The following is a 14,276-nucleotide window of genomic DNA, read 5'->3' as shown; positions in this document are numbered from 1 at the left end:
GTGACCTGTTCCACCCATCTCGCCGCCCTTTCCTTCCTGCTGAGCCATGCAAGGAGTTTGCCGGACTTGTCCCCCACATCGTACAATCGGTGGAGAGTTGCCAATGACTGAGTTTGTGCCTCATTGGAGGCCATCTCCCTGTAGTGTCTTGGTGTATCAAGCAGTTGTCTGAGTGTCTCTGGTACCTTCCGCTGTTGGTATTCCACCTCGAGGACCAAGATAGCCGTTTCCAGGCTAGACACCTCGGCTTGTCGTGCCCGTCGTGCCTCCCCCAGTCTGCTCTGTATTCGATCCCTCAGTACCGGCTTCATTGCCTCGCAGAAGGTGACCCCGGAGTCGACCGTTCCCTCATTTTCGGCTACGTATACCCTAATGTCAGCTGTGATGCCACGTAGTATTTCTGGTGTTTGGAGGTCCCATGCCGCTAGGCGCCATTCAGCCCCCCCCCCTTCCCCTCTCCCGTCCTAACTGTGCATATAGTGGAGAGTGGTCCGAGATTCCCCTCGCTTTATATTCTGCCACGTCGCTCGAGGTTAGGGTTTGCCTGGATGTGAATATGTAGTCTATTCTTGAAAAGACCCTATGTGCCCCTGAGTAGAAAGAGTAAGCCGCTTCTGTAGGGTGGAGCCACCTCCAGACATCAGTTAGTCCTATGACGTTCATTTGTCGTGCTAGTGCCGAACATGTCCCCCCATTACGCGCAGTTCCTGTACGATCCTGCGCTTCACACATGACATCATTAAAGTCGCCACCCACTATCTGTATGGTATCCGCTGTATCGATGAGAATGGAGGTGATGGCTTTGAGGGTACGCGCCTGGAGTTTCGGCGGCGCATAGACCGAAATGATAGTGTACCTACGTCTTTTCCATGTCCCCTGCACCCACACATAAGTCCCCTGTGGATCTAGCCATGTGCGGGTGATGCTGAACGGGCCGTTTTTTTAATCAGAATCGCCACCCCCCTGGAGTCTGATGTGTAACCTGCATGCGCCAGTGCCACGTGGCGCCCCCTCGCTATAAACGCACACTTATTGCCCCTGAGGTGAGTCTCCTGCAGTAGGACGATATCTGGTGCCACTCTCTTGATGTAGGCATTCACCAGCCCCCTCTTGATCTTCGAACCTAGGCCATTGACATTCCACGTCAAGATGGTGACCCCCTTATCACCCAAGTGTGAGGTATTTAATGTACTTGCCATTGCTGAAAGCGACTTTCTGTATCGGTGTGACCCTGTGGTAGAAGAGTGGTGTGGTGTATCAAGGTGTGCTGCTGCTGCCCGCTAACTGACCCCCCCTCGTCCCTTTCTGGCCCCAACTCGAGAAACATTGAAAACCTTCCCCCCCTCCCGCCCCCCTCCCCACCTCCCTCCCCTTCCAGTCGTGTCCCAACGTGGGACCAAACTATCCACGGGAGAAGGCCTGTCGCCCTCCCACACATCCCTCCCATCACAAACTAAAAAACAGTACGAGAAACTCAAGAAACAACGAAGGGCGTGTCAACTTGCGTGGTCCCTGTCGTCGAGCTGCGATCTCCCTGATCCCTGAACACCATTGTTCATGAGTGTGAGTCCTTTGTGTCCATGGTGGGCATCTGCCCCGAGGAGTCCTGTTCCAAATGTTGGATTTCTTTGACAAGCGGGTGCACCGAATCGCCCACTGTATCTTCCTCCTCTCCTCCGGATGCGCGGCCCTCCGAGTCTTCTCCTTCGTCTCCCTCCGAACGGATTCCATTCCGCAGGCAACTGAACCTGGAGCCCGCCACAGAGTCATTTCCCGGCGATGTCGATCTGCCTCCTCTCCTGTCGTCTGTACCACGGGTTCGGTACGGTGTCGCCGGAGTCTGTTTCTGTATCCTTCGCGTTCTCCGTCTCTGTGGCTTCGGCAGCTCCCAGCGCGGCCTGTCCCGTAGTGATCTGTCCAGCGCTTCCCGACCAGCCGCCTCTCTACCATTTAGGATAGGGCGTTCCTCAAGCCACTGCCATGCGTCCTCTGGGTGCGCGAAAAATATGGACTTTTCCTTGTAGAGCACTTTGAGTTTTGCGGGGAAGTGGAGCATGTACGTTATGTTTAAGGACCTCAGTTTTGCCTTCACTGAGTCGAATGAGCGGCGCTGTTTCGAGACTTCCTGGCTGTAATCCGGGAAAATCATTATGGTTGTATTCTCCAAACGGATCTCCCCCAGCTTTCTGGCTTCTCGTAAGATTAAATCCCTGTCTGCATAGTTCAAGAAGCGTGCTATAACTGGTCTCGGTCTCGCCCCCTCCGGCGGTTTGGCCAGAAGGGCCCTGTGCGCCCTCTCAATGATGAAGCATGAGGAAAACTGTGCCGTTGGGAATGTAGTTTTCAACCAGGCGTGGAGGAAGGAGGACATGTTCTTCCCTTCGATCCCTTCCCTAAAGCCCACAAAGCGAAGGTTGTTGCGTCTCGATCTATTTTTCGCATCGTCTACCTTCCACAGCAGCTGACGGTGTGAGGCCTGTAGCTCCGCCATATCTTTCTTCAGTGCAGATATCGATGCATCATTTTCGGTTATTCTGGTTTCCGTCGCCGCCACCCTATCTGTCAGATTCCGAAAATCTTGCCTCAGCAGCGTCACCTCGGAGCCCACTTCCCCAATTTTCACCTCCAGGGCCGCCCGAGATGCCTGTATGTCAGTCCTGGATGCCTGAATGGCCTCCATCAACATTGCCGTATCAGTCCGCGCTCCAGGCGGCACGGATTGCTGCTCCGCAGCATGCCTTGGCGCCGCAAAATTATCCATGGGGCCCTGCTTCGTGGATTTAGGATCGCAGATGGGCAGACACAAAGCCCTTACCGTCTGGCCGCCTTTGCTGTTGTTCGCCCCCCCGGGCGTCCCCCGACCGCCGCCGCCATGTTGGTGCAGTCTTCTGCGCTCGCCGAGTGTGTCCTGGATTCCCTCAGTTCGCGGTCTCGGCCAATCGCCGTTTCCTCACTCGGCCGCACCACTGCTCCTCCGGTCTCCGCTTTCGGCGTCCCCCCAGCCTCACTTCAAAGCGGGGATAGCACTGGAGGGCTGCCGCTCCTCACCACCAGTTACCGGTACCGCCGGCCGCCATCTTGGTAAAGGCGGCCGGTCGTCAGCGGTTCCCCTGTCTCTCCTCCGGGCACCTGGCAGAATCTACACGGTACCTCTGGGCCGGGTTTCGAGTTGTGGTGCCTCCGCTGGCTTGCCTCTTCTCCGTAGGGCTACGGATGGACTCCTAGGTTCATCGGAGTCAGTCGGGCATCGCGGCCGCCATCTTGGCCGCTCAAGGATTCACCGGGTCGGATTCAATTCACTTTTTCCTGCAGACCCCGGCTCGGAATCGTCGCCGCGACACACCCCCCGGCTTCTAGGGTGCTTTGTCTTCCGCTGGGTGTAGTTTGTGTATCGTGGGGAAAGTCTTACGTTGGATTGAGTCGCAGCTCGGCAGGAGCTCCGGCAAGGCAGGTCTAGCCGGCCATGATGTTGGCCACGCCCCCCTGCAGAGACAATCTTCACCTCATCGCCTGTTTGCACCCGACATCGCCTGGTTCCTTCCTGGTTCCACGGTAGTCACTGGCTAGTGACTTTGAACTTTGTCCCCTCTGCTTTCAGGTCTTCACCTCTTCAGATCCACCCTTGGATCCACCGGAACTCTTCTCGACGACCCGCCTGCAGCATCTTCAGCTCCAAGCACCATCAACCTGCGTGACGAAACCCGACACTACTTCGCACCTGTGCACCCGCTTCCTGTGGGTGAGGTAACTCAGCAACGCCGGTGTTCCCACACTGGTGTACACCTCTAGTGCCTGTGTCTAAAGTTTTATCCTTGTAGGTCCATCGGAAGGTTCTTAAAACACTAACTTTGTAACTTTTACGCACCATTGACATTGCATTGGTGCATGCGTGCGCTTTAAGCGCTGCACCCGAGTCCCGCGGGCCTTTCCCGACTACATCACTGCTAGTCCCGAACAGCTCCAGCGATTCCCCAGGCCCTAGGCTTCTTCACTTTCCCCATAGTGGTTCTTATACCACTATTTTAGTATATGGTTTAGGTGGCCCCTAGGGCTCATCCATATTCGTGCAACTTTTGTATATTTAAACTGTGTTTTGTTTTAACGCATTTGCTTCTGTGCTCATAAAGAGTATAGGGTATATTTGTAGAAATAAATCTATATATATTTTCAATATATATCTGTGTGGTGTCCTTTCATTTGACATTCAAGGATATTGTGTATGGTAAAACAGCTTGCTTCACATGCCTTTACAGAGTTTAGCCTAAGACTGCTTAGTCCATGCTACCCCTAGGATAGCTTGTCTATAAGGTTGACTTTACAACCTGCACCATAAGGGTTGCTTGGCATGGTACAAGGGGATCACTAGAACTAGTGAGCATCATATACCAGGCCAACTTCTCACAATATAGTCTCCTTTACCTATCAAGGGAATGGCCTATTGTGGTGCCGTTGCCTTAAAGTTTTGCATCTTTATGAACTTGTTTAGTGACCGCAGGTCCAGTATTGGTCTTAACATTTTGTTTAGCTTTGGTACCAGAAAATAGTTTGAGTAAACCCCTTTGAATCTTTGGATCTGGGGAACTAATTCTATTGCCCCTTTGCTTAACAAGGCTTCCACTTCTTGTTGTTTTCACCGTTGTTCATCTATTTTTATCCTCTTTATCATTGATGGTGTTGGTGGTGCTGTCGACAGTTAACTGTATGCAATAACAATATTTTATCATGTTAAGTATCTATTTGTTGGCGGTAATCCTCTCCCATTGTTGCGGGAATCCTCAGATTCTTCCTCCTTCCAGTGATTTGTGAAGAAGAGTTCCGTGTTGGCAGTCACATGGGAGTGTACTTCCACCTTTTTGGGGTTCCCTCTCTTCCTCGTGAGCGGCTGCAAAAAGGCAGGCTGGAGCTTGAGCAGTACTGCCATTGTGGAAGGGTGGTGAGCTCCCTCCGCAGGCTTCTGAAGCCTGTGTTGGACGTATGTGGTTGTATGGTTCCTTTTGCTGAGGTGGTTCTCTTTCTCTGGGTTATACTCCCCGGAAGGATCCCTGGTGTTGTAGGGCCCAACTGCCTTGGTGGTCTCATACTTTTTCATGTGCTGAAGCACTTTGCCTACCGCTTCTCCAAATAGGTGTTATTGATTATGGCAGACTGGACCTCCCGGTTGAAACCTAAGATTATCAGTCAAGCCTGCCTGCGCAAGGTTTTGGCCGTGCACAGCTGTCTACTAGCCGTGTCTGCTGCATCCAGCATGGATTTTAGGCATGTGTTGGAAATTGTCTTGCCCTAGTGCAAAACTGCCCTTTCCCTCTTCTAAACTCCTCTGGGAGATGTGCCATTAGCTCCTCCATCTTGTCTCAATGTTGGTGTGCATATATATTTTACCAGGGTATTTGAGTTGCTACCGACCACTGCGTTGCTGGTGACCTTTCTATTTTCCACCCTACCATGTCTACTCTCTAGCTTTCTTTGTCAGCAGGTGTTCATGTAGACGTAGGTGTGTTAGCTCTTTTTAGTGCCATTGCCATGATAAGGTAGTCCGCGGGCATGTTCTCCCTGATGTAAAGTGGGTCCTTTGATGACAAGAGATACTTATTTTCTACCCTTGGGGTTAAAGCCTTAGCTACAGCAGGTTCCTTAAATGCTTCCCTGCACTGATCCGGCATGCTTGGAACCATTGGGGATGATTGTTTTCTTTTTTGTTCAGGTAGTAGTTACTCAAGGAGGAATCATGCATCTGATTGTTCATCCTGCAGTCATCTCCATAAGTGATTGCAGCCCTTTTTACTACTGCGTTGTATGCACTGATTGTGATGGCTTTGTTGGTTAACACTCACCATTTCAACTGGTGAATCTGCATAAATGTCTTGCCAGTCATCTGTTGCTTCCCCTTTATGTGAAAGGTCTTCTTGTTGGTCCTCCTGCAAGTCGAAAAACGTATCATCCAACTCTCCCTGGGGCTCTTGGGTAGCAGGGTGTTCTAGCTCCTCTGTTTCCTCTATTGCCACCTGTTTTTCTCCAAATCGAATTCTGTAATCCTGCAATGAGTCGTCGAATTGCCTATTATTTTTAATTAGAACATCTAGTTTGGTCTGGAGTTGCTTTTTCTCCGCTCTATCTCGAGCGATTATCTTTCTTCATTGCGTTCCAACTTGCTTTTTTGTTTAGATTTTTGTGCCCAGGAATGTTTTGAGGTCGGGTGTCTCCATGATTCACCAGCTTTCAGTGTCGCTACAGAGTAGCTTTTCGGTGTCACTGTGGATCCAGTCTTCGTGGAAGGCCTCACAATGGTTCTCGCTGTCTCCCTCCTATGCCTTATATCCTCTCTCAAGGTTAAAGCAGGTTTTGAGAGGTTGCCTCCATCTCCCTCCTTTGACTTGGGATAATGTGGCTTCTTAAGCTTCACTCTGACCTCCAACGATGACAATGTTGGCATCATTGCTGGTTTATTCAAGTCAAAGTTTCGACTGTGTCTCAGCTCTGAGGGTTACCTTTTGTCTGTGTTCCTCCCTCAATGCTTTCTTGTGGCTCCTGCCAGTCTGGCCCTCAATGATCTCCTTGAGGTCTGGCTCTTCCCCTCGGGACTCCTCCTCCTCCAGGATGTCCTCCTCATCACTCAACAGGCCCAAATCTTTTAAGAAGTCCTGTTTTCTCTTCGGTGACACCATCGAGTAGTGTACCTACCCACCTCTGCTCCTGCCTTGCCTTGATAGTCTTGGGCAAGAATACTGCACACGCCGTGCAGTCCTCTACTTTGTGGTCCTTAGGGAAGTTGAGGTTACAGATCTAATACATGTCTTTTAATGCGTACTTGTGGTAGCACTTGGGGCAGAATCTAAAGGGAGTATGCGCTATGCCCCTTTCTCATTCTCAGACCACATGGTCTTGCTGCGTCGGCCTTCTCACTTAGGTGTAATGATGGTCTGTGTTTCACGATGTTTTTTTCTGTGTTTTAAGTCCCATCAGTCGTTGCCAATATTATCCCTTCGACAGTGATACTCAGCGTAAAAATATGTTTTTTTCTTCTCGCAATTCCTTCTTTCTCGACTCTGCAGCTCTCCCCTAGCCTTCAGAGTCAACGGCAGAAAAAACGGATCTGAAGATGGTGACCGAGTCAACGGCTACTGGGCATTCATCTGACATCACACAAGGAGGGGTTTAAACAAAAATGGTTGACAACGCCCACAAAAAAAAAAAAAAAAAAAAAAAAAGACTTTGGGGAGACTTTCCAGATTCAGCCACTAGATGGCTTAGTAATGCACAGTGTGTGAATCCAGAAACGATGCACGCTGCAAGACTGTAGTCATTAAGCAAGCACCCTGCAATGTTACCCAGCAACAGGAGCAGCTAGCTCGACGGGAATTTCTGTATAAATAGTTCACAATTCTTGGCATGCATGGTTTTCAACATTATGTTGTCAATCAAACTGTAAGCCAAGGGTATTGGCTTTATAACACAAATCTCAATTGACCTTATGCTCACTGTGTCATGTGTGTTTCCTGGTTTAAGGATGACATTGTGAAAACTTAACAGCACAAATTAAGTTCTGATGGAGTTCAAAGGCATACAATTTGAGACCATCAATTTCCAATTCCTACTATCAAGTCATTCAGCTTCCCTGAATCGGCCTTGATCTTAACAGCAGACTTTAGATATGTATGTTTTCCATACTCCTTTCACCTGCAAAATATAATTGAGGGGTTTTAATATACACGCTAAACATTACGGACCACTATAACTCTTCAATTCCTTTGATGGGCGTTAAAAAATGTCACATTGTACCTGCAAAGCCCATCAACCCAAAAAGGACTTAAGCGATTAAATCAAAAGGTCAGGAACGCCACTTGCAAAACCCCAAATCTCTTGCACAGAAGCTACAACTGCCTCACCTGCTTTTAGTTAAACCATTGTGTACAATTTAGTTTGACCTATGCAAATCAATTGTAAGCAACTTGCTTCTAAACTCAGAGAAACTTGTACAAGATAAAGATGCAGAGGAGGTAGTCACCACCAAATGCAGGACATAATTTCAACTAGTTCAGTACTACACCCACTGCCACAAGAGATACCAAGAGGAAATGCATCAAACCACTCAGACTGCTTCTCATCAGGCCAGGTATCCTACACCAACTCACACTCAACTTGTTTATCAAAGAAAAAGAAGGAACAACAACACATGACAATTCATGTCACCAAAAATATGAATCCAGTAAGGACAGAAACAACAACCTGGTGGCACTAATGACAAAAGTGGGTGTCTTGTGACTTGGCCAACGTGTGAGAGGGACGTGCCCATATGCAGGAGAGAGTAGTATGGGATCTGGTCGACTCATGGAGGGCTAACCATCCGTCGGACAGAGACTACTCGTTTTTCTCCGCTCTCCACGAGCTCCACGTTCGCATTGATGCTTTCTTGTTCTCCCAGGACGTGCATGCAGAGGTGTGCCACAGTGAATATCTCACGCGCACGATCTCCGATCATAACCCGTTACTTGTGCAGCTGCGCTGGTCGCAGTGTCGCCCGCGAGTTCCTGCCTGGAAGCTGCGCCCGGAGGCACTAGACGACCGGCTCTTCCGCACCACTATAGCCTCGAACATCGAGGCGTACTTCCAGATCAATGCGGGCTTGCGGGCTCAGCCGCGATTGAATGGGACGCCTTCAAGTCGGTGGTGCGGGGGCAATGCATTGCGACGGCGTCAGGAGTTAGGAGGACCTTGCTAGACGACATCACGAAGGGGGACGAGAAGCTGCGGGGGCTGGAAAGAGCGAGACCGGAGCGGCCGGACACGCATGAAGCACTACTCGAGGCGCGGGAAGTGGTGGCGGCGACGGTAGAGCACCTCAGGTGCTACGACTACAAGGCCTACCTCACACGTGCACACTCGGAGCACGATAAGTCGGGAGCTCTTTTGGCCTGGCTGGCCAATCCGGCTCGCCGGAGCTCGGTCATCCTTGAGATCAGGGACCACTCGGGTGCGGCGCGGTTTGACCAAGGGGGGATTAATGAGATATTCTATGATTACTACACGGAGCTTTACCGCAGCAGGGTCCTGCCGTCGGTGGAAGACTTCCAGAGCTTCACGGAGGGGCTAGACTTGCCGGAGCTGGGGGAGGAGGACGCGAAGCGGCTCGGGAGCAAAATTGAGGTGAGAGTCGCCATCAAGGGTATGGCGAGGAACAAGACGCCGGGCTCCGATGGGCTCCCGACTGAGTTTTACCTCACCTATATCGACCTTCTGGCACCCAGGTTGACGGGCCTTTACAATGAGGCAAAGCGACTGGGCAACCTGCCGACGACCACTAGCGAAGCGCTCATAGTCCCCCTATTAAAACCGGGCAAGCAACCGTGGGACCGGACGGCGTATCGCCCCCTGTCCATGCTCAACCTGGACTATAAAATTCTGAGTAAAATATTGGCGACGCGTTTGCTCCCCTATATGTCCGGGTTGATCCATGCAGACCAGTCTGGCTTCATCCCGGCCCGCAACACGGCGCTTAACGTACGGCGGCTTCTGCATGTTTTGGAGGCTGACACCTATGACGGAGATGAGGCGGTGGTGTTTGCTGTCGACATGGAGAAGGCCTTTGACAGCCTGGAGTGGCCTTATCTCTTCCATGTCATGCGTACGCTGGGCCTGGGCGAGGGCTTTGTGGATTGGACGGAGCTGCTCTACCGGAAAGCGACGGCGAGGGTCAGAACTGGGAGAGTTATCTCTGAGTTGTGCGCGGTGGGCAGGGGCACTCGCCAGGGGTGTCCTCTCTCCCCCCTATTGTTCGCCATGGCCGTCGAACCCCTCGCGGCGCGAGCCCGGTTGGGTCGGGCATATTTGGGGCTGGATGTTTATGGGCAGGTGCATCACATCGCTTTATATGCAGATGACCTGCTGATGTTCCTAGCGGACTCCACTGACTCGCTGCGGGGAGCAAAAACCCTCCTCCAATCGTTGAGCAGGGTGTCAGGCCTCCGGGTCAACTGGGCGAAGTCCTACCTGTCCCGGCCCGCCCGCGAAGAATGTGTCCACAGTCCACGGAGGGGGTGACGTGGGAAGAAAGGAGCCTGCGCTACCTAGGGACCTCGATCTTCCATGATAAGACGGATATCCTTGAGGGAAATATACGATCGGCGATTAGGCACACTAAGGAGAACTTCGACTTTTGGAGCACGCTTCCACTGTCACTAATGGGGAGAGTGGCACTTCTTAAGATGGTGACCCTGCCGCGGCTGCTTTATTTCTTCAGGACCCTCCCGCTCTGGATCCCGGCGAGTTACTTCCGGCGGCTGAGGTCGATGGTAATCGGCTTTCTGTGGGGGGCGGGCAGACGCAGGGTGGCACACAGTACGCTCCTCCGCCCTCGAGAGGAAGGTGGGCTTGCGGTGCCAGATTACGAACTATACTACCTTGCGGTACAGCTACAATGGCTGACGCAATGGGTTGCGAGAGCCAGAAGAGGCGAGGATGGATTGGGGGAGCCGGCAGGCCCGGTTCAAGTGCTTTCCCGGATTGTTCTGGGGCTCCCGATGGGAGATTTCCACCTCACTCAGGAATTTGCGACGGCCCGGAAATGCTGGAATAGATATCGCCGGAGGGGCCGTATTACGATCCCTTATGCCCCTGAAATCCCGCTCAGGCTGTGCGGGGCGCTGCCGCATGGGGGCTCGTGGCACGGTCTAGGAGGATGGGAGCTGCAAGGACTCACGTCCATAGGGGACCTCTATGAGGACGGGGTACTGCTGCCTTTTGACCTTCTGAGAGACCGCTTCGAGCTGGCGGGGGGAGACTTCCTCCTGCATGCGGCACTAACGACGGCGATCCGCAGACACTGGAAGTCGGGCATGACGGAGCCGCCACTGTCTCTGGGCTGCCAGTACGTGGTGATGATGGCGGGGACGATCAAGGCAGTCACGTGCCTATACAGACGCATGATCTCGGAAACGGTCACCCCACTGCTGAACCTGAAGACGAAGTGGGAGGCGGACCTATCGACGGAGATACCTGAGGAGGCGTGGAACGGCATAGTGGCACGGTCCGCAACGGGACGCGCAACGCTAGATTTCAGCTGGTGCACCTCTATGTCCTACACAGGGCCTACCTGACCCCTGAAAAACTGCATAAATATTTCCCGGCCCACCCGGCGGCCTGTCCGCGATGTCCGGCGGACTTGGCTGATTTCCAGCACATGTTCTGGTCCTGCCCAGAATTGGGTTCCTTTTGGCGGGAGGTAGTGGACAGCCTGAGGGAGGTTACGGAGAGAGACTTGCAGTACACCATGGCACATTGCATCCTACACTGGTTACCACACACATCGAAGAACAAGATTACTAGCAAGTTCCTGGACTTGGGTCTACTCCTAGCGAAGCGGGCCATAACATCCCAATGGAAGGCGAATAAGGGCCCTGCGGTGGAGAGGTGGAAGGCCGAGCTTCTCAAGTGGGCCTGGTGTGAGGGGGAGCTCCGTATGCAATCTGCACTTAGGGCAGACAATGACGCGGCTCTAGAGGGGGCCAGGGCGTGGGAGGGGTTGGTCTTGGACTTCACACTTTTAGACCTAGACGAGGTGGACACCCCAGAGCATAGCCCTGCTCCAGCGGACCAACCGCCTGATGAGATGGGGACCTAGTCCCCCTTCCTAGTTCCCCTACTTCCTAGGTGCTGACTGCAAGATGTTTGTTGATTGCTCCTGATGGTCTGCTTCGGGTCTGGATTGGTCGGGACGGGTGTGGATTCGCACTGGTGATACGTTGGCACGTCTGGGGGGGTGGGGGGCAGAGTTAGGGGCGGGAGGGGTAGTTCCAGGGGGGGGAGGGGGTTGGGTGGGGTTGGGAGGGTTGAGCGGGCGGGGGTTGTTATTCAGCAATGCAGAAGAAGAATTACTGATCCTACGGGACACTGCACATGGGGGGGAGACCGGGAGAACTGAAAAGTAGCACTGCCATTTCCCAGACACCTGGGTGCCACGGAATCTTGCTGTATCTCCTTACACAAGACTTAATCTACTGTTGCGCCGCTCGACCTCCGGGGTGTGAGCTAAACGGCTGTGTGGCACATGTACTGGAGATTAATAGTTATACTGAGCAACAGAGGGAATGATGCAAATGCTTTGATTGTACCTCCTACCTTGCTGCAATAAAAAAATATTTACAAAAAAATAATAATAATAGGGAGTGGCAATATATTGTGTTACCATAATGTTGTGTCTCGAATATCAGCTACAAAATTTCATCACAATAAGCATAGATATGCAAGTACAGATTTTCAATTTTCAAATAAACTTCTCCATACATTGAAGAATTTAACATTTTATTGATATATCTATAAGGATTACTTACATTTAAGTGAACACAAATCAAAAAAAGACTTCAAACTGGCCACTTATGGTAATGCATGCCATAAGTCATGCTCACAACATGTTTTGTTCTTTGTAGAAAGACTTTTTGAGGCTGGCATTAGCCAGGACATTTTGACTTTCCTAATAAAAATTAAGTGTTAAAAAAAAAAAAAAAATGCAGGAGAGAGTACAGCTCAAGATAATGTGCAAGACAACGGAGGGCAGGCCATGAGTAGGGGACCACTGGTATAAGTTAATGACGCCCTCATAGTCAGTTGTGAAATTCGCCAGTGGCACCACAATCCTCAGGTGGAGCACTGGAAGCATTTAGATAGCATCACACACTATTTGCACATTCTGTGTTGACTGTTCCTGTTGCAAAACAAATGCTATGTGTGCCTCATGCTAGGCAGAGCAGGATGTTTGCCATCAGCGACAATGGCATCTGGAAAGTGTCAATGCCGAAAAGGTCCTACTTCAGATGTAAAGTCCACATTTGTAAAGCGCACAATCACCCGTAAGGGTCTCTAGGCGCTGGGGGCCGTCGGGAAGATTAAGCGAGCTATTGCCCAGAGTCACATGGTGCTGGGCTAACCTGCCGCCGGAGCCGGGGATCGAACCGTGGTCCCCAGATTCCAGCGTCAGTCGCCCTGGCCGCGGCGCCACACCTCTCCCTAGATGCTGCAGGTATGTCAGCAAACCCTATACAGGCCCTGATGCAGGCAAGGTTGGCTACTGTAAACAGAAGGAGTGCATGGGTAAAAAAAAATACCATGCATAATGGCAGATGTGGACTAACCCTCAGGTCCCAGGCGCTAACAGACGAAATGCATCCAAAACCTTAACATAAGTGCACCTGGAACTCAAGCACCTGGAAAAGACTGGAAAGAAGTTTTATTGTAACCTAAAACTCTCTTCCTCACTGTTCAAATTGGGCCACCTGCAGCCTAAATATCTTCCGTCTCTTCCTGCCCTTGTCCTTTTCAACAGTTGGCAGATATATGCAGCCCAGCTCTAACATTTGTGGGCAACTGTGGTGCATTATGGGATTACTTGTATACTTGGCCCTAATCCAAAACAGTTTCAAACAAGGTTCAAAGTAGTTGATATTTTTCAAAACATTTGTGGGAATGCAAAAACTCTTCATTTTTTTTTATAAATCCCAACTGAGAATGAGAACTGCTGTTTGTAACCTATATATGTAACATACCTGAGATAACATAATTGGCGGTTACTCCTCTGTTATCACTTATTCCGCTCCCTTGCTTCATGTTCTCAGCACTATTGGAATCCAGAAGTTGTACTCCATGTGTATTTGCTTGTCCGGACGAAAGCTAAAATGTTTAAAATGGGTCATTAAATCTGGTTATATCTGAAAGGACAAAATCTTTCTAATATTTTGACAACAATGTGTAAGAAAGCAGTTAAAGCGTACACATATTCCTTTCTTGGGGTACCTTGGCTGCTTTCTAAACAAATGTTGAGATATATTGCGTTTTCAGATTTTTTTTCTGTATTTGTATTTATTTAAGAATTAGGTTCTCTAACAAGTAACACTGTGCATAGTTTCACGTTGGTATCCAAGCACATACGTAATGGAGTAGTACCAGAAAACTGGTGATGTTAACCGTTAATACTGAACACCACAATGATGGTAGATTACAGTCTTACAGATCGCGTTTAGCCCCATCATTTCTTAAGGTTACCGAGGTTAGTATTCGGTCTAATGGTTGCTCTAAGTACTAGAAGGAAGAATATAGAGTTACATTTGTTGAGGAGGTAGTTCCAGTGGGGGAGGTGCTAGTACTTCAAAGGCCTTCAGCATGGATGGGACACAGGAAGGGTTGAGGTTTGCAGGTCTTATTGGTCATGCTGTGATGTAGCAGGGAGGTTCTGAGAGAGACCATAAATGAAGTAACATGTATTGCCTTAAAGACAAGTATGAGGAGTTTAA

At 50.6% G+C, this 14,276-nt stretch overlaps 1 protein-coding gene across 3 annotated transcripts in view; it reads right to left on the bottom strand.

Annotated features, from left to right (window-relative positions):
- The window catches only part of LOC144828472 (uncharacterized), a 766,726-nt gene that overhangs the window by 458,564 nt on the left and 293,886 nt on the right, over positions 1-14,276 (bottom strand). For all 3 annotated transcript variants that reach the window (XM_078686684.1, XM_078686675.1, XM_078686665.1), the window contains one exon: positions 13,533-13,656. In XM_078686684.1, the coding sequence (XP_078542810.1) occupies positions 13,533-13,593 (61 nt within the window). In that variant the 5' untranslated portion in view covers positions 13,594-13,656. The remainder of the gene's footprint in view (positions 1-13,532; positions 13,657-14,276) is intronic.

Source organism: Lissotriton helveticus, chromosome 1_1, assembly GCF_964261635.1.
Source record: "Lissotriton helveticus chromosome 1_1, aLisHel1.1, whole genome shotgun sequence".
Lineage (NCBI taxonomy): Eukaryota > Metazoa > Chordata > Amphibia > Caudata > Salamandridae > Lissotriton > Lissotriton helveticus.
The sequence above is the reverse complement of the archived record's forward strand: the minus strand, read 5'-3'. Positions and strand labels throughout refer to the sequence as shown.